Raw genomic sequence first — 27919 nt, 5'->3', positions numbered from 1 at the left:
TAATGTGGGCAAAATACTGACACTGCTGATTACTATGCATATCATCCTAGAAAAGGGTTTGAACTACTTTTTCTTTTGATTTATTAAATTTAATTGGTTTCTAATTATTAGTTCTATCAAAACAATGGTAATAATTTCTAACTCATGAAGTTCCAGAAAGGATTAAATAAAATACTAGATGTGTTAACCATCATCTGATATTGAAGCCTAAGAAAATTTGTAATTCAGGCATCTAAGAGGTACATTTAAATCACTTTCAAATGGAATACTCTCAGTTTCAATAAGCACCAGCATAAATGAGCATCAACAAAAATCAATTAAAAAGAATCAACATCAGGCATATAGATTCATAGCTGATGCTCAGGAAAAAATTTTTGAATATAAATGAATAATCCTTTCAAACTTTTCTTAAATAATAATAACCTAAAAAACAAGGCAGTGCCTTCTTAGCTAAATAAGACACGGCCACAAGAGCAATTATATCTATGAATTTCCTTGCCTTTCTCTCCTTCCTCCTTACCCTCTTAGAAGATCACTGTATAACTTAGCTGATTCTTCCTTAGATACTCCACTAGGTTTTCTCCAAAGTTTCCTTTAGCTCTTTTGTAAAAGCACCAAAAGTAAAAGTGTTATTTGCTCAATTATATCTGACTCTTTGTGACCCCATAGACTGTAGCCTGCCAGGACCTTCTGTCCACGGAATTCTCCAGGCAAGAATACTGGAGTGGGTAGCCATTCCCTTCTCCAGGGGCTCTCCCCAACCCTGGGATCAAACCAGGGTCTCCTGCATTGCAGGAGGATTCTTTATCGTCTGAGCCATCAGGGAAGCCCCCAAAGCACCAAAATAAACTTTAAATGACTGAATCTTTCTAACTCAAATGGCGAATCTGAGTACTTTCAAACAGAAGTGGGGAAACAATGGTGGTAAAGGAGCACAATGCTTTTTGTACTGTTCTACTATAATCAAAATGGAAGGAATACAAGAGAAGGACAGGACAGAAAGTTTTGCTGTTGTGAATGTTGAAGCAGAGAATGGTTCCCTGATTGGTGGTATTCTAGAACTTTGCTACCCCATACACTACCAACTAGCTACACGAAACAATTTAAATTTAAATTAACTAAAGTTACAATTAACTCAAGTTACAAATATGGCTTGTCTGCACTAGCCATATTTCACATGCCCAATGGATTCACATGGCTAATGGCTACTGTGTTGAACAATAGAAATATAGGACATTATAGTCATTGAAAAAAAAAATCTTTTGGATGGGGCTATCTTAAAGAGAACATTTTACCTTTTTAGATAAATTTCAAGTCTCATTTCTTATGACTTTAAAAATTCCCGAGGGCCTACTATGGGAAAACATGGCAAAAAAAAAAAAAACAAAAAAACTGTGCATGACAAAATATGACACTGGTCCCCTTTAGAGATAGAGAAAGAAATAATAGATAATATTAATATTATATAATAAGTCTTATGACTAAAATTATACCTAGCTTGCTTCTGTAGCATGATCTCTAATTCAGACTGGTGGAGAACAGTGATATGGAATCTTTTCCTAAAGAAGGTAAGGCAAGCTTGATGTTGAGGGATGGATAGGAAATGGTTAGATACAAGGAGGAAAAAATGAGATGTTCTCAAGGAGAAAATGTCTACTAGCAAAGGAGAAACAGCATGGCACACTAAAAAACCATGTGCTTCAGTATGTGAGAAGATAATAATAACAGGAACTGTAAATGAAAATACTTCATTCTGCATTTTAAATTAAATAACTTTGACTTGCTTTTATGAGAAACAGAAAATCCCTGCCTGGAGAGAATGTAAGAAGATACAGAGCACCAACCTAGGCAAACCTATCAGTGTAAAAGGTGATATTATTCAATGAATTGGGACTATCCTAATTTCTAAATCACTGTTAAATCAGAATGTATATGTTTATAAATATTTATACTTAATTATCATACATTCCCAAGCTTTGAATTACTTAACCTTGGATTTACCGAGCAGTTTCTTTTCACTAGCTCAAGGATAATTGAGAACTGAATCCATATTAAGATGGAATGGGCCAATGAAGAAGTGTATTTTTCACTTATCAATTTGGTGACAAAATATCAGTGTATTTGTAAAATTACAACTTTCTATTTTTGGCCATTTTCTCTCCTTTTTCCCCCACCTCCTCTTTTTCCAATATTAAAAAGTACAATCTATATAAAAAAGTATACAGTGAGAATTCCAGTAAAATCTTACATTGAATCAGAAAGGCAAGGGTATACCAAAACATCTTTCATCTGTACCATTCCTTCGAATGAAGTTACCTGGTAATCATCCCCACCTCCAAAAGAGAAAGGCATGGTACATTATAAGGCGGTCTGTTTAATTGCATCAGCAGACACTCTATGACACCCTACCCTCTTTCTAGCTCTTTTAGTTTCTATTTTTCTACAGATTTTTGTTTGCTTTTATACAGGAAAAGCAGTAGGGCTTGTGGGATGAATGAATGATTTAAAAAAAGAAAACACACCAGTTAGCATAATGGATTGCACAAATACAAGAAAGTTCACCTAAGTACCTCAGTAAAATGTTTTACTATCCTTAACCTGTATACTCCTTAGCTGCTGGGAGGTGTGTATATGTAAGTTCTTACCATTTTATAACTGAGATTTAAGGTCATGAGTGACCCACTGGTGAAGTTAAAAGAAAAAAAAAAGAGAGCCTATTTTAGATATTAGCTTCTTTCCTCTTACTCTATTACCAGGTACTTGAATCTGTGTATTTGTGTAAAATTTACTTCATCCTCCTTCATTTAAAAAGGATAATTCTATAAGAAAGGCAGTTTGCCATAGAAGAAAGTGCTTTGGATACAATTCAGGACTTGACTTTGGTTCTGTCTCCACCAGCTGTGAAACACTGGGAGAAGCAATTCAGATAAAGAATGCAAGGAACTACTTCCAATCCCCTTCTCCACAACAATGGAAACAGATACATTACGCAGAGTTGAGGCAGACTCCGAATCCACAGCTCTTAATTATTTCTCTGCTGACCACAATGACTCTTTCCAATGGCCTAGACCATTCAGAGTCACCTGCTTTTTTATGTGCCATGAAGAGGTATAACAGAGAAGTGGGTAGCATGGCCCACAGATTTAAAGGGGAAGCCCATGCCACTCACCCACATGGGGTCACTCAGGTCCGAGTCCTGCATGCGAATACAGTCCATGCTAATCTCAATCTTGTTGGTTGCACCATTTTCTGATGGTTCATCCACAAAGTTCAAGTCAATGGGCTGAACTGAACAGATGGGTCTGCCATGAAGGAAAACAAGTGTGTTAGGTGTGGAAAGAGACTAACGCACACTCATTCAGTTGGTAACAACGAGCTCTTTTTGCTTTAAAGTTGGCAAAGCTCATTGGTTGGAGTCAGAAACCCTCATCATGAATTCTGGCTCAAATACTTACCGGATGTGAAACTTCTGGCATTCCAAATCTAAGCTCCATTTGTAAAGTAAAAATCACTGCCCTCATCAAAGAATCACTAGGTGGAACACAGAATAGAAGGAACGAGATGTATCCTAATCGTATGGGTCCCCAATACTCTGATATTGTTTCATCTTTCCCTTAATTTACTTAGGTGCCCCAGCCTAATCTTTAAGGAGATAATTATCCTTTTCTTAGCAAGGTATAATGAACAATAAAATAAAGTGTTTTACTTTCTCAGAGATTATTTACAATATAAAAGTATATGAGAGTCTTTGACCCAAAGGAATGAATTTGAGTATCAGAGAGTCATTGGGGAAATTATTTTGGGTTAGATAGGAGAATCCTTCTGATCCTCCAAAATTATACCACCTTGGAACAATAATGATTTTCTGGTATTGAAAACTGAATAAATCTGTGCTGAATTTTGAACACAGAGATGTTACTGGAGAGAATAATTTTTTTCCCAATAATATCACCTGATTTTTATTGATTCTAAAAACATGCCTTCATAAGCAGTACTTCGACTATCCACCACTACCTATTTATAACAATTCACGTAAAACAGCTTTTTTGCTTATTTGATACTTACTGTTCCAGAAAATCCCAGATGTGCTGGAAAACCTCTGGACTGAGGAATTCATTTGTCTGTGTGCTCTGGGACATAGTGGATCGGTAATAACTTTCTTTCCAAGAGAAATGGGCTGGGGTTTCTACAAACCTTAAAAGGATAAAAAATGAAATTAGGGTTATGATTTCTATATTAATGAGACAGAATATTAAAATTAAAACATAGTCAATCAAAAAGTTGACTGAGTGAAGTTTCAAAAACATGCAGGTATACACAGCAAATTTTATAAGTTAAGCAACTGGTATCTCTTTAGGCAGTGGCAAGGATCCCATTTTGCCATTAAAATCAGGCAATCGAGTCTTCTATCAAAGCTCTATTTCTTAACTAGAAAAGTTACTCTCTGCACCTTCACTATCCAAAATCTACTTCCTGCAGATTTCAAAAAGAAAATAAACATTCCCTCACTAAGTCTGACAGTGAGTCTAACCTATTATTAAGCCCATTTCACAAATGTCTCTATTGATTATCTGCCCATTCAGCCTCCAGCAAGTAAAAAGAAAAATCAGAAAATAAAAATGAGTTTAGAAATCTTAAATTTTACCCTCAGCATAATCACCCCTCTCATAACTACCATCTTAGCATCAGGCCCAGGGACAATAAATTCAAACTTTTAAATTCATTTTTTTTTTAATCACCAGTTACACATCTTAATGTATACGTGGGTAGTTTTTAATTGGAGTGTAGAATTCTATGTCAGATCAAGGGATAAGCAAACATCTGAATACACTACAAATGGTATTTCTATTTGCTTCATTTTGTTATAGGGTCCTCAAGTTTGCTTCTACTTAAAAAAAAAAAAGAAAGAAAACTTGATCCTTATACATGTGAAGGAAAACATCAGCTTTCTCAGGTGATATAGTCTCCAAATCTGCATTCTATCTGCATATCTCACCTTAAACATATATGATTCATTGTGATTATCAGTAGACTAATTTTACTCCAGGATGAACTTAGCTAAGCTCTTAATCATTACTGTTAGTATAATAAAGAGTTAAAGAAATAGTAGGATAGTCAATCATCTTAAATTTGCAAATGAATGCTTTAAGTCTAGTTATACAGTAGAAGATAATAAGATTGGTTGATGGTTTTCAAGCTTACAGAGAGGTACATTCATTTACTAAAGTCAGATGTACAGAGAACATCTATTATTTGTCAGGAAATTAATGGGCACTGGAAATAAAAGTAAATAAGACTGTTTCACCCACTAAAAGGTCCTGGTAAAGAAGTTAAAACAGGGGGGGAATCTCTAATAAATGTGATAAAATGTGCATAACACTGTAAAAGTACAATGATGACATATACCATCACATCTGACAGATCAAGGAAAAAGCCTTAAATGATGAAAAGAAATTAGTCAGGCCAGATAAGGACTAAAGTTACAGAGTGAGCAGTCTGTGACGCTATTAGCCTAGTATAAAAATTTGGGGCCGAGAATGCCAGGAGATAAAGGTGGAAAGCAACGTGTTATGACATGTTGTTTTAAAAGCTTAAATTCTTCTGGTGAGTGTTGAAGAATTTTGTAAGATATTTTAAAGCAAACTTTATATTTTGAAATAATTATAGTCACATACAGTTATAATAAAAAATAAAGAGCATATCCATGTACCAGTTACCCAATTTTCCCCAATGGGAAGCAACATCTTACAAAACTGTCATATAATATCACAACTAGAATATTGACATTGATGTGATCTTATTCAGAAATTCTAATATTATTGTACTTTCCTTTGTATCTATGTGTGTGTATTCATTTCTATACAATTTTTTTTATCACATACATAGGTTAATGTAGCCATCTCTACAGTATTAAAGGATCTGAAGCATGAGTTTGACACAGAATATGTCTTACATTGATCAATCTGAAAGTTGTATGGAGGAAGGATTTATAGCTTATAGGTTTATGGACAAAGTTATTTATGAGGTTGTTGTATAAGTCCAGATAAGACAGCAGGATGATAGAACTGGGGGTGGAGAAGATGGGGACAATTTTAATAATTAGTGAAAAGGTTAAATCAGATATTGTTTCTATTACTGATGGAAGAAGAAGCAATAGTAGAGGCAAAGATGACTTCAAGTTTCCAACCTTATTGAACTCAGTGGTTGATGATTCCATTAACTAAACCAATGAATACAGTTGGAATATCTGGCTTGGGAAGAAAGGAGAGATGATGAGTTCCATCTTAGCATGTTAAGTTTGAGGTACCAATGGGATATATTAAAAGTGTAGCATACAGTTGAATAAACCTTAAACTTATGAGAGAGAAACAGGCCAGAAGTTTAGAAACAGAAATCCTCATCATAGGGTAAAAATAATCCATAAGAACAGATGCAATAACATAGGCAGAGCAGGTACAATGAGTAAGAAAGTTAACCTGATGGAGGTGGAAATAAGAGTGGCTACGAAAGTTTACAATGTTTCTCATGGGCCCATCCAAAAAATCTGTCTATAATTAGAAGAGCATCTAAAAATCCAATATCTTTACATCAAAAGAGTACATTCATTTTTTTAAAATTTCTTTTGGGGAAAGAATCCAGACTTGGTTTATATACTCCCAACTAGTCAGTAGAAAAGAAGTTAAATTTAATAAATCTAATGCTGACTGAGAGTTAAGATTTCACCCACAGGTGACACTTTTGAATATGTTTATGTTCCTTCAAATAAGACAGAAGGAGAAGGAAGTGGAGAAAATAAAAACAATTCCTAAGCAGTGAAAGAAATGGAGGTAAACAAATGTATGAATTATTCAAACTCCAAAATGTAAATAAACTGTCATATGGATTATCCTGTACATGGACCCACAAGCACATCCCTAATATCCAAACACTTCAACACCATGGTTGGTAACCTGACAGCCAGGTGAGTACTAGAAGGTAAACCCAGCAGCACGAAGAAGATTCTCAGTGATGTTCAGTGTGTGACATTTAATATGAAAATTAGTACAAGTTTTTTCTTAAAGGTGGCAGAAACGTAGATATAGTTTCTAAGAGACTGACAGTTAACATAACCTAGATCTTAAATAACAGACAGTATGGGGCTGACTCAAAAAGAAGAAAGGAGCTTAGATGGAAGTTAGACACTGTCACTCCCCTCTGAAGCAGAGAGAAAAAATATCATTGACTCCATAGTCACTTAGGATTTCTACTTCTTTTACTATTTCTACATGGAAGTTCTGGATTCTCTCATGCTTACTCTGCTATTCCTTTGTTTCATATTTTCCCTTTAGTTTCTCTTTGGTTTCTAAAAAGACCTTCCTCGTATCTCTGATGTTACAGCTAACCAGCTCCATCCCCTTGAAAATGCCCCTCAGTTGTGTGAGCTTCAGTTTCTTGAATGTTACATAAAGAGCATCATCTCTACTCTGCTGCCTTTCAAACCCCTGCCCAGTCCTCGGTGCTCTCCAGCCCACAGCGGATTTCCTGGTTGCTTATTTGAAATAAAATTTTTCTTTAAATATTCTTGGCCTCTTGTTGCATCTCGCAAATGCTAGGTTTTTACTTGTGTAACAATTATGACAAAGAATTTTAAATAATTGAAGGCTAAGCCTACTTCTTGGAAGAAAAGTTATGACCAACCTAGATAGCATATTCAAAAGCAGAGACATTACTTTGCTGACTAAGTTCTGTCTAGTCAAGGCTATGGTTTTTCCTGTGGTCATGTAAGGATGTGAGAGTTGGACTGTGAAGAAGGCTGAGCACCAAAGAATTGATGCTTTTGAACTGTGGTGTAGGAGAAGACTCTTGAGAGTCCCTTGGACTGCAAGGAGATCCAACCCGTCCATTCTGAAGGAGATCAACCCTGGGTGTTCTTTGGAAGGAATGATGCTAAAGCTGAAACTCCAGTATTTTGGCCACCTCATGCGAAGAGTTGACTCATTGGAAAAGACTCTGATGCTGGGAGGGATTGGGGGCAGGAGGAGAAGGGGATGACAGGATGAGATGGCTGGATGGCATCACTGACTCGATGGACGTGAGTCTGAGTGAACTCCGGGAGTTGGTGATGGACAGGGAGGCCTGGCGTGCTGCGATTCATGGGGTCGCAAAGAGTCGGACACGACTGAGCGACTGAACTGAACTGAATTGAAGCCTAGATCTCTCATCTTTTCAGTTTGATAGTTCCTTGAGGTTCGAGTGGAATGAACATGGGTATTGGAATAAGACAGACTTGGGGTCAAATCTCAGTTTTACTGTTGACATTCTATGAAGCCATGGCCATGCTACTTAGTATTTTTTTTTGTACCATACATTTTTCAGCTATGCTTCCTTCACAGAGTGGTTGAAGGCCTTATTTGAAAGGTTTACCTATAGAAAATGTGTTATATGTTTTTGTTTACACAAGCAATGATTGTATTTACATAATCAATACACTGATTCTATTAGATTAAATACTATATAATTTGTATCCAGGCAAGACTTACTGAACTAAGCTATCTAAATAGTGTATTTGAAAGGTTTGTTAAAGATGCAAAAGTGTCACACAGACGTATTGATAATTGCATTAAACTGGAATCATCCCTCATTTCAATTCAGTTCAAATCTTGCATTCTGTATCCGTATCCTTGGACCAAATCAACACCCTATCACCTCTCACTTTCTTCTAGGTCACCTTTGTCTCAGGCTTGCAACATTAAATTGGGCAGCTTCCTCCCTCACAGCCTCAAGCATCAAGAGGGCTTTGTTTAAAAAGATGAGTGTGGGGTGTGGTATAGATTGGTGGTTATCACATTATTTCATGAAACCCTAGATGCCTCAGTGTACTCATATATGTAAAGAAATGGCCATATCAGTAGATCTCCAGAAACATACCTGTCCTTAATACAGTGAAGTTTGACTTTTGTCTGTTTTCCATGTATTAGGGCTCTGAGCAAGATTTCATTTGAAGAAAGGATTCTGTTTAAAAAAAAAAAAAATCAATTGTCTAGGTTTAAGGATCTCCAGGGCCTCTCTTCTGCAAACTCAGTATTGATTTCCATTTGTGAATAAACACGCAAAATATTTTTCAGAGAAAGGAAGGGAAGTGATCAGCTGGTATCAGGAAGAATGAAGTAATTCCTACCTATCTTCCAATGTTTTGCCTTTGGGTGAAATCTCTGTATTAATTCAGGGCTTCCCTGAATTCAGTGATAAAGAATCTGCCTGCCAATCAATTCAGGAGATGTGGGTTCAATCCCTGGGTGTTGATTGGCCTCAGGAGCAGTCCAAATCACAAAATTTCTTTTGTATTTTTAGTTCAGAAACATTCCCTTGCTTTCAGTTTACTCTGCTATTATCATTATTAATTGTCATGCTTAATTTTAAGGATGCTGAAGAGCACCTTGATGTCTTTTAGTAAACTGCCTCTTTATTGAACCCAACAGTGCCCAAGAGCCCTGGAGGAGTAAATTTATTCAAATACTTGAGCTAAACTCGTTTCCTGGAAGCCACCCGCATGATCGAAAGCAGGCCCATTAAGAACTTTTTTTTGGAAGGAAATATTTTCTTTTCAACTTCATTTTGAAAAATGACCAGTCTGTTCCTTCTCTTAAAGTCAAACCCATCTTCCAGCTTCACTTTTGACAAACAAAGCTTAAATGGATAAGGGGAAAGGGTGGGAGAGATAATTTAGGAGTTTGAGATTAACGTAACATACAGTACTACGTATAAAATAGATAACCACCAAGGACCTGCTGTATAGCATGCCCCAACCCCTAAATTCTCTCATTAGAGTCAGTGTGTCTAATGTCAATTCACCAGTTTTTAACTCTGAGGTGATGTTCCCTCTCTTAAGTACTGAATCTTCTAAGACTCATATTTTGTGCCCTTCTTTTAATCATAGGCATTTGCTGCCTTAAAGGTAAGTTTTCTCTGATTTATAGAGAAATCTTTTCTTACACTCCCAATTCCCACTGAACATTCTTCCTACCTTCATTTCACTTGTCCGAATTCTCTTCTAACCGGCATATGATCATCAGCCTTTCCCAGACAGCATTTTTATCAGGTCACTTTTCCCTGACTCAGAATTTGCAGTCACTCATCTTTGTGCCCTAGACAAAATCTAATCAGCTCTGGCCCATCATTCTCTTTATTCTTTTGAGAAGACCCTCTTTTCTAAAATATTCAGCCAGCTGCATTCTGCATCTTGCTTGTTTTCAGCCAAGAACCTTTTCAGATCACGATCTCTTGTATTCCACTATCTTCCCACAAGCTTTATTATTTACATTTACCAACATTCAGTAGAAAACTCAGCTCAGAAGGGCTACTGCAACAGAGTGAATGTTTGTGTCTATCCCAAAATCCATATGTTGGAACTTACTGGAGGTGAGGTCTTGGGAGGTAATTAGGTAATGATGGTAAAGTCCTCATGAATGGGATTAGTTCCCTTAAAAAGAGGCTCCACAGAGTTCTCTTGCCACTTTCACTATGTGGTGAAGTTAGCAATCTATGAACAAGGAAGTGAGACCTCATCAGACATCGAACCTCCTGGTGCCTTGATCTTGGACTTACCAGATCCCAGAACTGTGAGAAATAAATTTCTGTTGTTGATAAGCCATTTGGTGGTATTTTGTTATAGCTGCTGGATGGGTTAAGCCAGTGACAATACCTTTTTTTTGTTTGAGTTCATTTCCTCAATTTGGCAAACTTCAAGTACTCTTTCCTTAGTTAATTCTTTTATAATTTACTCATGTTGAAATGGCATTGCCCCAATTAACAAGGAAGGAACTGGAAGTCAAGAACCATGTTATTAATTTCCTGGTTCTTTACATCACAGAGTTGTAGAACAACAATAACAATGGCAACAAAAAAATTGGAAAGGACTTTATTTCTCAGCATCTATACTTTCTATAAATGAGGATTCACAGGGGTTTTATTGATAGTCCCACATGAGTATAAAGGTCTAGAAGGACTGTGGGGAAATTGAATCAGAGGAATTTTCTTAATATTGAGGAATGCACTAGATTGAATTTAGACAAATAAATTCAATAAAATCATTCTATGAACTTCTATATATTTTTTCAATCACTTATCTGCAACTGTATTATATATTTATTGGCCTATTGACAGTTCTCCATCAGAATACAAAGTCACTGGGAGCAACCATTGGTTTGTTCACTTCTACATGCCCAGAACCTATTACAGCATCTGGAAATATAGGCTTCCACTGCTTTCTGAAAATATCTCATTCCTATGAAACCTTTCATAAGGTTTCATAAGCAAAGAATATCCTTTCCTTTCTGAAAGTTCTTGTTATGCCACTTCACCATTACTAAAGAACTATGTTAGTATTGGTTTTCATGAAAGAAATCTAAAGACTTTTTTTTTTTGCTTTTAAGAAAAAAGCCATAGGGACTTTCCTGGTGGTCCAGTGGCTAAAACTCCATGCTCCCAATGCCAGGGGCCCACGTTCAGTCCCTGGTCAGGGAACTAGACCCTGCATGCTGCAACAAAGACCCAGAGTAGACAAATAAATTAACAACCAAAAATACTTTTAAGAAAATTAAAAAGTCATTGCTATACTGATGTAGGTATTTTTGTAACCCTCGCCTACCACTTCCCCCAAATTCCTAATATTTCAATGTTGGTTATTGCCTTAGCTCTACTTGAGACATGTGAGAAAATTATAGTTATGAATGAGTAAGAAACTTCCACATTATAGTCTCCCAAGACAGAAAATTGCATGAATATGTTTTTGTATCCCTATAAGTACCAGAATTCCTGACATAATAATATGGCATTTATAAACATTTGATGAATGAATGAATGGCCTTGGTTCATGCAAACTAGCATAGTTAGTATACAAATACAGATGAGATTGACTCTGAAGTCTTCACTCTTTATGACAAATCACAAAGATTTCTAAAGGAGGGAAGTGGATGTTTTGTAGCAATACAAGAGACAGAAAAAAAATTAAAACCAAGAATGGAAACAAAGAGATGGGTATAACCTCAGAAGCCCCTGAGGACTTTGCTGTAATGATACAACCCAGTGAATAAGGCTTCCAGTGGTAATTCTGAGTCATCAAGCATTTTCATGGCACATACTTTCTCGGTTTGGTCTGACTCTTATGACCCCATGGACTGTAGCCTGCCAGGCTCCTCTGTCCATGGGATTCTCCTGGCAAGAATACTGGAGTGGGTTGCCATTTCCTTCTCCAGGGCACCTTCTCAACCCAGGAATCAAACCCAGGTCTCCTGCATTGCAAGCAGATTCTTCACCAACTGAGCTACGAGGGAAGCCCTGTTCTTGGTTTAGAAGGACAGCAGAGTATGTATGCCTTATTTTCAGAAATATCTTCATTACAATATAAAAAGGAAAAAATGCTATTTAAACAGTTTATCTAAAAAACGTACCTACATGGAATGATATATTTTCTAAGGGATCTCCTTGTAGATAAGTTTTGTTTTTTGCTAAATCATTATGGCCCTTTGTGGTTCCTGTCTGATCAGGATCACATCTTTTGTTAGAGTCTAGTTTTTTATTTAGTTTCCATTGAGTGGTTGGTTGTTCGAGATAAGAACATAATTTATTTCAGTTTTTAGATTTTGTGGCTTCACAGTATAGCAGAGTATCTGGTACAAGGGTGGGATGGAGGCCAAGTCCATACTTACTGAAGTAAGTTTTTGGAAAGTTGGAGTAAAAATAGCAATGCCAATATCTAGAGCAGAAATAACGGTTAATATTTGATTGCATCTATGGGCAAGATACTCTGCAACATACTTGGCATATATTAATTTTCATAATATCATGTAAATACCAATATTACCCCATTTTCCAGATAAGAAAACTGAAACCTAGTCATGCTTTTCCTCAAGATCACATGGTAACTGGGAAGATGGCAACTCAACAGGTCTTAAGGATTTGACCTCAGAGGCTCTATTCTGTTATTTACAAAGTCAGTCATTTTGGGAAAGTTATTCAGCCTCTCTAAGCCTCAATTTCCATATCTGTCACAGTACAGTACATAAGATAGGTACTCTCTTATGGAGAGGGAAAGCCTCGGATACTGATTATAGGAGGTTATTCCACTTCCCCAAAGTGGAAGTAAGTGCCAAACTTCACTGCTCTACAGGTCTGTATTTGGAAAATACAGAGTCCCTGTCCATACCTCCAAGAGATTCTAGTTCAGATAATCTGGAGTGAGGTCCAGAAATCTATACTTTAACAAAACTGCACATGAAAACACACAGCTTTGCAATTCACCTGAAATGTATTCCGTTGCAGTTGTTATCAAAAATAGAGCACCTTGAGAAATCTGCATTTTCTCCAAATCTGAATCCTTAAATGGGTATTATGACAGTCTTATTCACTAGGATTTTTTTTATCACTTGAGTAAAACAGTATGGTATAATAATTATAATTACTGTTATAGAACACATATCACATGTTAGGCATTGTTCTAAATGTTTTACAGAGAGCAATGCTTATAATCTACCCAATTACCCATAATAAAGTGGACTATCATTATCCTCATTTTAGAGACGAGGGAACTGAGGCACACAGACAACTAGTACGTTCCCCCGAAGAGGCACACTTGATGAGCGAGGCAGCAGGCTCTGCAGGCTGTGCTATTTACCATTACCCTGTGAGGACTCTACCAGGACAGAGGTCAAAAACTCAGCTTATAGGTGATCCTGGGCAAGTCTCTGACCCTCTATGGGATTTACAGTCCTCCTCTGTGAAGTGAGGAGGCTGACACTGATGATCTCTAAGGTCCTCTGGGTCCAAAATTATATTATTCATTCTGCAGGAGGCTTTTGACCTCGTTATCTGACGAAGCAAGGCCTTAGAAATTCTGACTGTAAAACACTCCCACTTCTAGAACTGGCCCATTATTATCTCTACTTTACCTGTCAACTCAAAACAACTTCCTTCTGAGTAATCTGTCCTTTGCCATTCCTTCTTGCTGAGGAAACCAAATATTCTTCAGCCCAGAGCCCGTAGATCTGTCTTTACAGTTTCCTTCGAAACCCTAAAGCCTTTGCTTAATCAGGCTAGCAGAGTGCTTCCACCTGAGTCCATTCGAACCTCATTACCCTCCCCAATAGGCTTCTAGCCTCTTGCTCTTTTTTCCTCTCCTCTTGAGCAATGGCCCTCTTCTGGCCTAATTCATCCTCAGTAACATCTCTCCAAACTGTCCACCTTACCTCTCCACTTGTGTGCTGCTAGCCTATTCGAGGCTGAATCTTTCATCTTCTTTTAGTCTTGTATTTCTCAAACTTGTTTACACAATAGAAGGCATGAGATGCTCAAAATACAGATGGATGGGCACTCCTGCAAACCAATTAAATCCAAATTCGGAAGAGCGGAATCTGGCCAGGAGTACTATTTAAAAATTCAAGAGTTCCACAAGAGCTGCTAACAGGAGGCATTGGTTAAGAACCCTTGGCGTCTAGCTCCAGGGATTCTACAGTGGGGAAAATAAGCAAATCATAATCACCTGGGCTGCTGGCTGACCCAGACTCCCAGAGAGGGAAGTCTGGACATGCAAAGCAAACAAGGGGACAGCCTACACGAGGTACAGAGAAACTCCTTCATGAAGCAAAGTTCTAGCTGAACCTCTAAACCAAAATGGTTCACTATGCTTTCCTGTCATCCGTCTTCACAGAATAACCCAAAGCTCCTATTGCATCTTGCTCCAAGTTAACATTTCTAATCATAAAGAGCAATCCAGAGGAAAAAGCACTCAAGGGTAATATGCATATTCTTTTTGTTGCTGTAGACTAACTGGCTCGGTAAGTTTGGGGGAAACCGCTTTTTCTTGCAAGTCCTGATTTTCCCCCATATGTAAAGGAAGGTTATTGGATTACTAGATAATCACCCAGCTTCCTTCCTATTTTATTATTCTACTGTTTTAAGGCCCCAACCCTACTGTTCCTTGACTATTATACAACCAGGCCCAGTTTTGCTACATTCAGCTGACACCAGACTTCGACACAGAGCTATTTCTGACCCTTGGGGAAGACTGCCCATTGCAAGTCAATGACAGGGCTGCAAAGACTTTATGCCTCAAATTCCCTCACTATGGAAAGAATCACTGCTGCCCCAACTGCAGTTCAGGCCTCCTCTCCAGAAAAATTTTCCTTCTCTGTGCTCTCTGATGGCATCCCCATCTGATAACAATCACCTCCTTTGCTTCTGGGCCTCCCACTTCCTATAGGCAGCCTGCCTTCATGAATGTGACTTGGAGAGACCAACCTTGTCTATGGACAGGCCCTTTCTCTCCCCCTGCAGCTGCCCAGGCCTGCTTAGAAGGTGGTTACAGAGTGTGGCAGTTTTGCCAGGTGAGCCTTTGACATTTGCTTGCTTTCTCTTAGTGTGAGAGGGCCAAGTCTATGAGGAGGTGCTGCAATGGTGAGTATGAAGCAGAGAAGTGGTAGTTGGAGTCTCTCCCTTTCCTCTCCCTGACCTCTTCCAGTCTTTAATGACGAGGTATACTATATAAAGGAGTTGAAGGGAGAATGGCCTCTAAGGCTGTCTACAATGATACCCTTTCTGGGTACTGTGTATAAAATATGTATATTTTACAAATAATTGCAATAAGCTTAAGCTAATAATGGTAATAAAAATCATACAGGTAATATTTGACTGGATTTAAAAAAAATAAAATCAGAAATGTTGATGGATTTTGACCTGGTTTTTAGTAGCCTAGATTTTCCTTCTTTGCCCTAGTTCTTACTTCTGAATTTGGGAATGGAAGAAGGAAAAAAAGGAAGAACTAACTAATTTAGCATGGGTAGTTTGATCAATCTGCAAAACAAAGTGCTCTGAATCAGAGGAGACAGTGTTAAAAATGAAAACTTTGTAGTTTGAACTTGCTGGGGTAGGGGGATTTGGGATAGCAAAAAAGATGAATAGAGTGTAATATGTGGAAATGTGGGAAGAATAAAGAAGAAGGGAACTTGCCATTCAAGGTTATGGATTGTGTCTTCTTTAATAGCCTTCTAGAGACAAAGAATAAATGAGAATTTTAAGAAATGAAATGAATAAAAATTCTTTTAAGTTCTACTTGATGACCTTGTGCTTCTTAAATGACATCCCGCTTAGAGATCAAGTCCAGGCTGGTCATAGACACAAATAAAAGAAATGAAAATGATATTAAAGGCATTTATCTAAATTTCAGGAAAGATTTCAAAAACAGTAAGAAAATAAGAGGTCATAGAAAAGAAATTCCATAGAAAAAGACTCTCAAAGGAAATTTTACTTAAGAAAAATGGAAGTGTCTCATCTACAAAAGAGGTCTATAAACTACTATCTACAAATCTACCATTGCCTGTTTCTGTAAATGAAGGTTTTGGAGCAGAGCCCTGTTTAGGTGCAATATATGGACAATGTCACACCACTCTGCCAGAGCTGAGAAGTTGTGACAGAGGCTGTGGGGCCTGCAAGGCTGCCAATATTTACTGTTTGACCCTTTACAAGAAAATTTTGCTGACCCAGACCTACAAAATAAAATTTTAGCTGCATAATCTTCAATACTTCAAGTTATAAAGGGGAGATGGGGTGAGTGTGTATCAGATAGAATGTTTATAAAAATGATATGAGGACATAACAGGATTTCACATAAATTAGACTTGAAAGAGCACCTATGAGCATGAAGTATGGGCATGTAACCAAGGGAGGACCGGTGAGCCTGATGGGGGCTGCACACACAGATTAGGAAACTGAGGACTCAGAATAAGCCAAGTCCCCGCCTCCAGTCCAAAAAAGCTACAGATATGTTCTAAATTATGTGATAAGCACAAATTAAAAAAAAAAAAATTACCAGGAGGAGTACAGTTTCTCTAGGTACAAGTCCCCTCACTCCCACCAAACCAATTCAGAAAACTTTTATTTTTCAATAACTATTTTTCTGAAATATAATTAAATTACAATTTTTTGTTAGTTTCTAGTGTACAGCAAAGTGATTCAGCCATATATACATATATATATGTATTATTTTTCTGATTCTTTTCCACTATGGGTTATCATAAGACATTTAATTAGTGTTCTGTACTATACAGTAAGTCCCTGTTTATTTTATACATATTAGTGTATATAAGTTAGTCCTTGCTTATCCATTTTATACATATTAGTGTGTATACGTTAGTCATCAAAACACTGTTTTCTATGGACTGGTTTTTCCCTTTTGCATCTACGGGTTTTGCCTTTGCCACTAATTTTTTCTTGACCATCCTCTTCAATTCTAGCAATTGAGAAATCTTCCTTTTCTCATTCAGTCACATGTATGGCTGAGAGACTGGAGAAGGCAATGGCAGCCCACTCCAGTACTCTTGCCTGGAAAATCCCATGGACAGAGGAGCCTGGTGGGCTGCAGGCCATGATGTCGCAAAAAGTCGGACACGACTGAACGACTTCACTTTCATGCATTGGAGAAGGAAATGGCAATGCACTCCAGTGTTCTTGCCTGGAGAATCCTAGGGACGGGGGAGCCTGGTGGGCTGCCGTCTATGGGGTCGCACAGAGTCGGAACTGACTGAAGTGACTTAGCAGCAGTAGCATGTTGTTAGTGTATTGAGCTTAGGAAAATTTAAATTCAGCTTATTTGTGTTTAAAAAGCTATAGCTCCAGTTACATGAAAGCAGTGTATCTGTTTTCATTTCTTATTTCATCCAAATCCTTCTAGAAGCAGTAAACTGTTATCTCTACTTATGAACCCCGCATCTTTGTTTTTAAAACCTTTATTCATTTATTTAGTTTTGAAAGTTATTACCTTTGTCACAAGTATTACAATGATACTGTCTCAAATGAATACATGATTTGATCCATGTGAAAGATAATACTTAATGCATCTTTATTAGGAGATTATCTATAATTGGCCCACATAATAGTAGGTATTTGTGTTAGGAAGGTTATTGAATAGTAGCAATAATTATTGAATTTCACAGATTCTGAAACATGGAAGTAGCTTTAATGCAGAAAACATTGTGTGTGCATGTCCACATTTGTTGATTTGGTGCATGTGTACAGTTATATTTCAGAGGTTATTATGATCTATGGTTTGAAATAGAGCTAATGATACTTGGAGATTCTTACAACTCTTTCTGGGAGGAAACAAGTGGAATGGTAGGTAGACGGACAGAAGAAAAATTGCAAAAAAAATAGATTAGTGTCACAATGGGAAAATAATGTTAATGTGATCACTGTTATTTTTGGGGGGTCATTTTCAAAGGTTCGCCTGCAAAATTCAAGTTATCATAACATTACTCAGTCTAGTCACAATAAGAGTCATAGATTTCTTGCATCTCCATTGTGTTTAGTGATATTAAAGCTGAAAAGTTCCTTTTCTTTTTTATTTATTTTCTAATTGAAAGATAATTGCTTTACAGAATTTTGTTGTTTTCTTTCAAACCTCAACACAAATCAGCCAGAGGTATTAAAATTCAACATAATTGAGGAAGGACATAAAATGTTCAAATGATCACATTGTTTCCACAATGTGTCCAAAGTCCAGTGACTGAGAATTTGAGAAAACTTTTAGGATGTAAACTCATTACAACAAAATGTTCACTGCAGCACTATTTTACAATAGACAAGACACGGAAGAAACCTAAATCTCCACTGACAGATGAATGGATAAAGATGTGGTTAGACATACAGTGGAATATTACTCAGCCATTAAAAGGATGAAATAATGCCATTTGCAGCAACATGAATGAACCTAGAGATGAACATACTAAGTGAAGTCAGTCAGAAAGACATATCATATCGCTTATATGTGGAATTAAAAAAAATACAGATGAACTTATATACAAAACGGAACTAGACCTGCAGATATAGAAAACAAACTTAATGTTACCAACAGGGAAAAGGATAGGACGATAAAATAGGCATTTGGGGTTAACATACACATACTACTATATATAAAATAGTTAACCGACAAGAACTGTCTATATAGTGCAGGGAACTATGCTCAATGATTTGTAATAACCTATATTTTGTAATACATATAATAATGTATACCTGAATCACTTTGCTATACATCTGAAACTAACACAACATTGTAAATCAATTATACTTCAATAATAAAAGTGGCAAAATATATATTCTTGAAAGGCAGCATTATACATAAAAGGGAGCTATCCAATACAATTAAAAAGATACAGAACCTAAAGTTCCATAGGTCCATAACAGAAGTCTGGAACACTAGTAGGAACAGGAATTTGGGAATTCTGGTTTTGCCACAATACAGATGGTTGACCTTGAACAAGTTACGTATGCTTCCTAAACTTCAGTTTTCTTATTTGGAGAACAGAGATACAAACACATAATGTGTTAGGCTGCTACAAGAGTAAAGTGTTTAGTACAGTACCTGGAAGGCACTAAATAAAAGGGAGGTAATGATTATCCCTGCTGTAAACTGTGGTCTAAAGTTAAACCCTCATCCCCCTGGGAATGATGAATCACAGGGGTTATACCGAGGGGTGTGATTCAGTTCCCAGGAGCCTCAGTAGTCACAGAGGCACTGAGTTATTTCTCAGACAACTTTATGGTCTCTTGATTTTTTTAACAAAAGAAAAACAAACAAACCAAATTGCTGCATAGAAACTTATACAGTAATAAATCTTTACTATTCTGCATTAGGGTTCATTGTGGTTTAGGTACAGAACCCAAATTCTTCACATGGCTAACTGTTCTAATTTTTAGCACCAGATTTATATACCATGGTGGCTGGACTGCAAACCACCACAGAGATGGTGTCAGACTCAGTACTTATGACCTTATTAAGGGTATGAAGTCATTTACCATAAATGGCAGTAGGAAACTGTAACAACTGTCTGCTGACTTAACTTACCTAGTAGGTCTTTGTTGATCAAGACATATTCTCTAGAAGAATTAAAGTAACACATTCATAGATAGGTCAAATGTATCTTCCCTGAGAACTTCATCTTTTAGCTTACCAGAACATACCTTACCTGATCTTTGTTTTAGAGTAAAAGCTAACTACAGTGAAAAATAAATGCCATAATTTCAAAACAAATGACATAGTCAAAGTTTATTTCTCACTATACCATCATAGGAGGATATTTCCTTTGGGGTAACTCTTTCCTACACCTGGGTGCAGCTTTCCTACTACTTCTAGACAGAGATTTTGAATTCTTCCATCTAGTGGCCAGGCTATCATCTATGGCTCAAAAAATTTCCTCTGAGCCTTATCTATCCAGCCTGGAAGTGAAGAGAGGAGGAGAGAGGAGATAATGGGAGGGGAGGGAGAGGAGGGGAAGGAAAGGTTAGAGAGCAAGCAAAGGAAGATACCATTTCCTGGTGGCTCAGTTGGTAAAGAATCTGCCTGCAATGCAGAAGACTCCAGTTCGATCTTAACCCCCTGGAGAAGGGAATGGCAACTCACTCCAGTATTTTTGCCAGGAGAATTCCATGGACAGAGGAGCCTGGAGAGCTACAGTCCATGGGGCTGCAAAGAGTTGCACAAGACTAAGTGATTCACACATTCACTTTCACTGTAACCTTAGGATGTCTGAAAGTAACATGCAACACTCCTGCTCATATTGTATTGGTTAGAGCAAAGTCACATGGTCATATCTAACTTTAAGGAACTGGAACATATATTTATGCCCAAATGGAAAATAATAACAGTTTGTTGGACACAGATCAAAAAACTTTTTCTTGGATATATATTTTTTTAGTTTTGGTTTTTAGATACCAGACTTCCCCGATAGCTCAGATGGTAAAGCGTCTGCCTACAATGCAGGAGACCTGGGTTTGATCCCTGGGTTGGGAAGATCTCCTGGAGAAGGAAATGGCAACCCACTCCAGTATTCTTGTCTGGAAAATCCCATGGATGGAGGAACCTGGTAGGCTACAGTACATGGGGTTGCAAAGAGTCAGACATGACTGAGTAACATTTACTTTACTTATTTACTTAAAAAAATGTCTTTTACATAAATAAAGGGGTATATGAATATAAGTGTGCATGTGTGTGTGTGTGTGTGTGTGTGTGTAAAACTGACTCATTAATTCTGAGAAGCATGCTGAAAGAAATCTTGGACATTTGTTTACCCCTTTCTCTCATATTCTCTCCCAAGAAACCAGTGCCCTCTCATTTTTTAAATTACTTTGGAAAGGTTTAAGGATGATCCTCAACCAATGGGAATCTACCAAAGACTGATATATATCAAGGAGAGAGAAAGTCTTAAAAGAGAGGTCTCCAAGACACAAGTCACTTAAATAGCACTAAAGTGTACAGAATTTCTAGGCAGTTGATCATAAACGTATGCCTTATTAAACCACTACCAAAGCAAGATTTTTTTCTATACTTATCCTTTGATTGTTGCTATATCTACATTGTTCTCTGGTATATTCTACAGCTTAAACAATGAGCCGATGCTATTTTAAGGGACCAGAGCTGAGTTCCTAATCTTTTTGCATGTATCTCTGAAAGCTTTCAGGACAAGCAGAGCACTAGGGTTAGGAGAAAACACTGGGGACGTGACCACCTTTCACAAGGGCATGGGAGGAAAAAGATGAGCCCCGAACTTGAAGAGTGAACACTTAAAAGTTTAACAGTGCCTCTTCTACATCTCAACTTATAAAGGATCTATGTTATACATCTCTCTCAGATACGCATGCATAATTCCACTTACATGGTGTCTTTATGTGCCTATAGGTAACAATGATATATCATTATCATGTAAACTGGAGAGTTTACCCAGATTGCTTTTGGATTTCAGATGTGTCAAGCAAAAATGGGAACTATTAAAAGTATACTTTGTAGAGAATGAAGACTAGGCTTTACCCACTCTTTCCATTTCACTTGATCAAATGTTTTTGTTTTTTTGAACTTTATTTATTTTACTTTACAATATTGTATTGGTTTTGCCATACATCAACATGAATCTGCCACAGGTGTACACGTGTTCTCAATCCTGAACCCCCCTCCCACCTCCCTCCCTGTACCATCCCTCTGGGTCATCCCAACTAGCGATCTGTAATGTCTTTCAAAAGGCTTAGAGATTAACTTGTACCTATTATATTATTATTGACTTGTTTATTAATATACTAAGCAATTATACATGCTATGAAAGCATTACTCACAATTATGAAAAGGGGTAAAAAAATTTTGAGGTAAAATATACATAATATAATCAGCTTAGTTCAGTTCAGTCACTCAGTCATGTTCAACTCTTTGTGACCCCATGGACTGCAAAATGCCAGGCTTACCTATCCATCACCAACGCCTGGAGCTTTCTCAAACTCACATCCAGTGAGTTGGCGATGCCATCCAACCATCTCATGCTCTGTCGTCCCCTTCTCTTCCTGCCTTCAATCCTTCCCAGCATCAGGGTCTTTTCAAATGAGCCAATTCATCGTATCAGGTGGCCCAAGTATTGGAGTTTCAGTTTCAGCATCAGTCCTTCCAATGAATATCCAGGACTGATTTCCTTTAGGATTGACTGGTTGGATCTCCTTGCACTTCAAGGGACTCTCAAGAGTCTTCTTCAACACCACAGTTCAAAAGTATCAATTCTTTGGCACTCAGCTTTCTTTATAGTCCAACTCTCACATTCATTCATGACTACCGGAAAAACCACAGCTTTGACTAGACGGACTTTGTCAGCAAAGTAATATCTCTGCTTTTTAATATGCTGTCTATGTTGGTCATAGTTTTTCTTCCAAGGAGCAAGCATCTTATAGTTTCATGGTTGCAATCACCATCTGCAGTGATTTTGGATACCCCCCAAAATAAAGTCTCTCACTGTTTCCATTGTTTCCCCATCTATTTGCCATGAAGTGATGGGACCAGATGCGATGAGCTTCGTTTTTTGAATGTTGAGTTTTAAGCCAACTTTTCCATTCTCTTCTTTCACTTTCATCAAGAGGCCCTTTAGTTCTTCTTTGCTTTCTGCCATAAGGGTGGTGTCATCTGCATACCTGAGGTTATTGATATTTCTCCTGGCAGTCTTGATTCCAGCTTGTGCTTCATCCAGCCTGGCATTTTACATGACATACTCTGAATATAAATTAAGTAAGCAGGGTGATGATATACAGCCTTGACATATTTCTTTCCCAATTTGGAACCAGTCTGTTGTTATATGAGGTATTTAATAATTATCTCAGCCAATTAGTTCTAGACAGGAAATTGTAAATTATCTGTTCAACCTTGTTATTTATAAGATAGTATTTTTTGAAATATATTTATTTGTTTTATGGCAGTATTCAAAGTCTGATCCTTTCAAAAGAGGAAATAAATCAGGGATATGTGAAGCTTGACTCCTGAATCTGCCACTGGATCAGTTCATTGATGGCATAGCACAGTTAAGACTACTCCCTAATGGTTTCATATGAATGAGACTCACCTCAGGAGATGAGTGATTTATCTAGGCACTCAAGGAGAAAAAGAAAGGAATCAAAAGCTAGTCTTCTGTTCTGCTCAAAACCAGTTGTTCATGCACAGACTGTTTACCCAAGCTCTGATCACCAGTCTCTGCCTCACTCATTAGAACAAGTTAGAAGTCTGTTCATTCAGCAAACATTTATTGAGTGCCTATTACTTACCAGGCAGTGAATTAGGAGAAAATAAATCAAAGAGAAGAGAGAGCCCACAGAAACAGCTTGGGTTGGAGAAAGAGTGGCCATAAAACCCATATTAAGAGCTAGGTTTGTGCATCTCAATATATATCTGACCCTTAAGTCAAATAATCAATAATTCCAATACTAAATACTATCAATATTATTTCCTTATGCTGTGGTGGTTTGGGGAATTTTCAGACAAGCCTAGCTCTTTCTTAGAGCTGTAAGATGCAGCAATAATGCAGCCACTCAACACCCCTGAGTTTATTCATAGACCTGTTTCACTTTTGCATCTCAGATATCTTCAATGATCAAGCCTGAAGTTCAAACTTAAAGGAATGACTTTGAAGACATTTGATGATCTGACCCTAATCTCAACTCATAATAAAATATGATTCATACCCTAGTCTTAATTTTTGAAATAGTATTTGCGTTTATGGTGTCTTTATTTGCTTACTCTTTCTTTCAATCAAGGATCTTCCCTGTAGCTCAAATGGTAAAAAATCTTCTTGCAATGCAGGAGATCTGGGTTCAGTCAATGGGTCGGGAAGATCCTCTGGAGAAGGGAATGGCAACCCACTCCAGTATTCTTGCCTGGAGAATCCCATGGACAGAGGAGGCTGGTGAGCTACAGTCCATGGGGTCACAAACAGTTGGACATAACTGAATGACTAACACTACTACTACTTCTTTCAATCAAAAATACCATTCCAAATGTGTTTACTAATCAACAGCCCAGCTAGTCTTTATATTTCACCTCAAATATAATGCTTCATAAATGTTTGTTATTTCTCCCTGGTCAAAATGAATCTGTCTTCCTCCATACTTCCATGGCAAACTGCTAGTTCTTGCTGAACGTCATCTTGTGCAATAGTTGCTTTACATGTCTATCTGTCTCTGTTCCTTGCAGTTGGAGACAAGGGCAATGTATTACTCTATCTCAATAACCAACGCTGTGCCTATTGTACTATTCATGTAAGTATGTGCTCAGTGAATGCAATTAACTTGAATTGCTGTGTTTTTCTTATCTGAGTTGGGTACTGAAACTCCCCAGGGGAAGATAGACTTAAGTTCTGCCTACCAGCTACCATTAATTTCTTATAGGGGCCTCCAGATCCTCTCTTCTTTGACCATTATCAGCCATCAACAACCATTATCAGTAACCTCCCATTAAAGAAGCTCCATAAGTCTGCCTGTCTCTCTCATATTCTTTATTCTAGCCCCAAGGGTCACAGATTCAAATGCTTATACATGCAAGCCACATAACATAAATGCAAGAATCCAGCTGGTATAAGATAAGATGAAGATGGATTTGATTGGAGACAAAATGCACATATGAAGACAATTACATTATTATTTTTAATTGCTAGATAAAGAATACTGTTTGTATTATAATTCAGTAACATAATGCTACCATTTAACACAAGGGAATAAGCCATTCTAATAATCCACTGAACTCCATTCTCTGTACCATTTTTTACTCATTTTTTTTTTCCTTCTCCATTGGAAGTGCCTCCATTTTCATCTGCCCTTTAAAGTCTTAAGCCAGTGTTACCTCTCACTTGAAACATTTCTAATTTATCCAAGTAAAATTTGGAATTTCCCCCATATATCCATTTCATCTTTTTTAACACCTCTAGTATACCACTCATCAAAGCTTCCCTCACACTAACCCTACTAGTATATGTTAACCTTTTCTATTTATGTTGTCATCCTCTACTTCAGTCAGCACAGTGCTTTGCATACATCAACTCTCAATGTGTGTGTGTGTGTGTGTGTGTGTGTGTGTTAGTCACTCAGTAATGTCTGACTCTCTGTGATCTCATGGGCTGTGGCCCACCAGGCTCCTCTGTTCATGGAATTCTCTTGGCAAGAATACTGGTGTATGTGGGTTGCCATTCCCTTCTCCAGTGGATCTTCCTGACCCAGGGATTGAACCCGGGTCTCCTGCACTGCAGGCAGATTCTTTACTGTCTGAGCCACCAGTGAAGCCCAACTCTCAATATACATTGTTGAATTAAGTCACATCCCTTTTATCCTCCCCCTGAGCAGTAGAAACAGGGTTCTTGGCCCGAAATCACATAAGGCAGGTTTTTGACAATCACTATTCCTAAATTGTGAATGGGAAAATCTGTTTCAAATAATTAGGTAACAGTTCCTGATGCAACAGGATGACTAATGGCCATATGAATGTCAGAAGTCTTATCTCTGACAACACAAGGCCCATACCATGTTGCCTACAAGATATTTCAAACTCTCCAAGAGAACAGAGAGGCACTATCATTGATGAATACACTCTTGATATTGAACTTAGTTCTTGGAGGGGGAAGCAGCAGTTTGGTGAATGTGCTGTTAAAACTCTAGGAACTTGGCAGCAGCCAGCAGCCAGGAATTCCCCCTGCTCTGCATTTTAACACTGCTGTGATTTGTAGACATCACTATTTAATGAAGCACACAGCTGTGTAAGAAGCGCAGGAGGTGGAGTTTGGCAATAAAGGGCCAGCAGGAAATCTGCCAATCCCTGTCATCTGGAATTTCCCTGTCAAGCCACCCCTCCTTCCATCAACCTCCAGTCCCGCTCTGAAATGACCATGTTAACTACACAAATAACCAAGCAGAGAAATGGCAGTGTAAGATCTGCCCTTTCATTCCTGTTTAGCAAGTATATTTTTGTTAAGTCCAGGAATTAGAGTTGGGCAAACCAGCAAGACAAAATAAGAAGTGATCAAAATCTTCAGCTAAAACTGTCATGGAAACATTGAGAGAAGCTAAAAAAGAAACTGCTTTGGGTAATATTATAAATTATTTCTTTTAATTAAATTAGCCCGGCCCTTTCCTATTTTAGCTGTAAACAGAAGGTTCCAGCACAGTAATTTGAACTTTGAGAAACCTTGTGGTGTCCTGTAGAGCTGAGTTTTATAGTTAGGTTCAAATTCTTGTTCAAGACTTCATCACTTGGGAGGCGTGGGCAAGGTATCTGGCCTCACTGAGTTCTATTTTCCGCCTCTACAAAATGGGGATAATAGTATATACCAGTGGGGGTGTTAGGAGACTTATCTGAGAAAATATATTTATAAAGACAAGTTAGTGTGTTTTCTCTTTTCCTTTTCTCCTTCATCACTTACCCCTAACACATACACACATTCCATGACCTAACAGTACAGTGTAATTCTAGTGAAAAGTAGATGCTTTTTAAAACATAATAGATTTAAGTAAGTACTTGATATCTGGGTATCACATAATACATTCTTGCTGCTATTACTAAGTAAATGACATGAAAAGTGTCTTTATTTCAAGAATTCAAAGCAATTATTGACATATATTTATTTTCAAAATATTTCTGCAAAGTATAAGCAAGGGTACTCATCACTTGAATAAAGAAAATGAGAATAAAGGTTAAATTGTATGGCCAAATTATTTAAAGGAGAACTCTAATCCCTTAGAGTTATGCAATCCCTTACTGTAGCTTTCCCTTTATTACATTGTTCAAAGTATCTTCTATTGGGTTATAAATTGAAGACAAGGTCAATGATCCACAGAAATATTTACTAAAGACACTGTAAATAAAAAAGCAACAATAATGTTTAAATAAAGCAACAATAGCAATAAAAACCATGTTCTCACCAGTATGTTTTCCATTAAGAGTTAATAACATAAGGCTATATTAAGTAAAGACTACTTTTAAATAAAGACAAAATTTTAACATTATACTTCAGTTTTATATTTCATCTCTATAACGGAAAAAGAAAAAAATTAAGACAAAAGAACGATGAAAGGTTAGAAAGAAATAATCTTGATGTTTGCTTAAGTCTTCTGAAGCAAAGCTATAACTATTTCATGAATTTAGCTCTTTGGAATAAAATGTCTATTTAGATTGATAACAGGAAAATGTCATAATAGTTTGTTATAAAAACAAATTTAACTCCTACCAAAAAGGGGAAAGTAGTAGTTTATTTAATATTGTATCTTCCTGTTTTCCATAAAAGTCAAACATTAATAGTAATTATTGTCTCAATCACATGAAAAATCTATGTTTCAGGTGAATTTTAAATCTAAATTATGTTCAAGATAAATAATGTACTGTGTTATCATGGATTAAAATGACATGAAAAAAACAGGGCTGAACACTAAATAACTACATGGGAACATGTAACTACATCAGAGAATGTAATAAGACATACTGCAATAACTTACATATTGCATATGTGAGATGACTTCTTTTTGTAGGAACACAGGAAAAAAATACTTAGCACTCTAGAATTTCTTAACAATGGAAAGATTCACAATCACATTTATGTCCATATCTTTAAGCCAT

At 37.2% G+C, this 27919-nt stretch overlaps 1 protein-coding gene across 4 annotated transcripts in view; it reads right to left on the bottom strand.

Annotated features, from left to right (window-relative positions):
• The window catches only part of TP63 (tumor protein p63), a 262976-nt gene that overhangs the window by 159690 nt on the left and 75367 nt on the right, over nucleotides 1–27919 (bottom strand). For all 4 annotated transcript variants that reach the window (XM_040253139.1, XM_040253130.1, XM_040253157.1 and 1 more), the window contains exons 2-3: nucleotides 4066–4194; nucleotides 3170–3302 (exon numbers count right to left, since the gene is read on the bottom strand). In XM_040253139.1, coding sequence (XP_040109073.1) covers nucleotides 3170–3302; nucleotides 4066–4194 — 262 coding nt within the window. The remainder of the gene's footprint in view (nucleotides 1–3169; nucleotides 3303–4065; nucleotides 4195–27919) is intronic.

The sequence above is a fragment of the Oryx dammah genome, unplaced genomic scaffold (assembly GCF_014754425.2).
Source record: "Oryx dammah isolate SB20612 unplaced genomic scaffold, SCBI_Odam_1.1 HiC_scaffold_2, whole genome shotgun sequence".
In the NCBI taxonomy this organism is placed as follows: domain Eukaryota; kingdom Metazoa; phylum Chordata; class Mammalia; order Artiodactyla; family Bovidae; genus Oryx; species Oryx dammah.
Note: the sequence above shows the minus strand (reverse complement) of the source record. Positions and strands in the feature narration are given on the sequence as shown.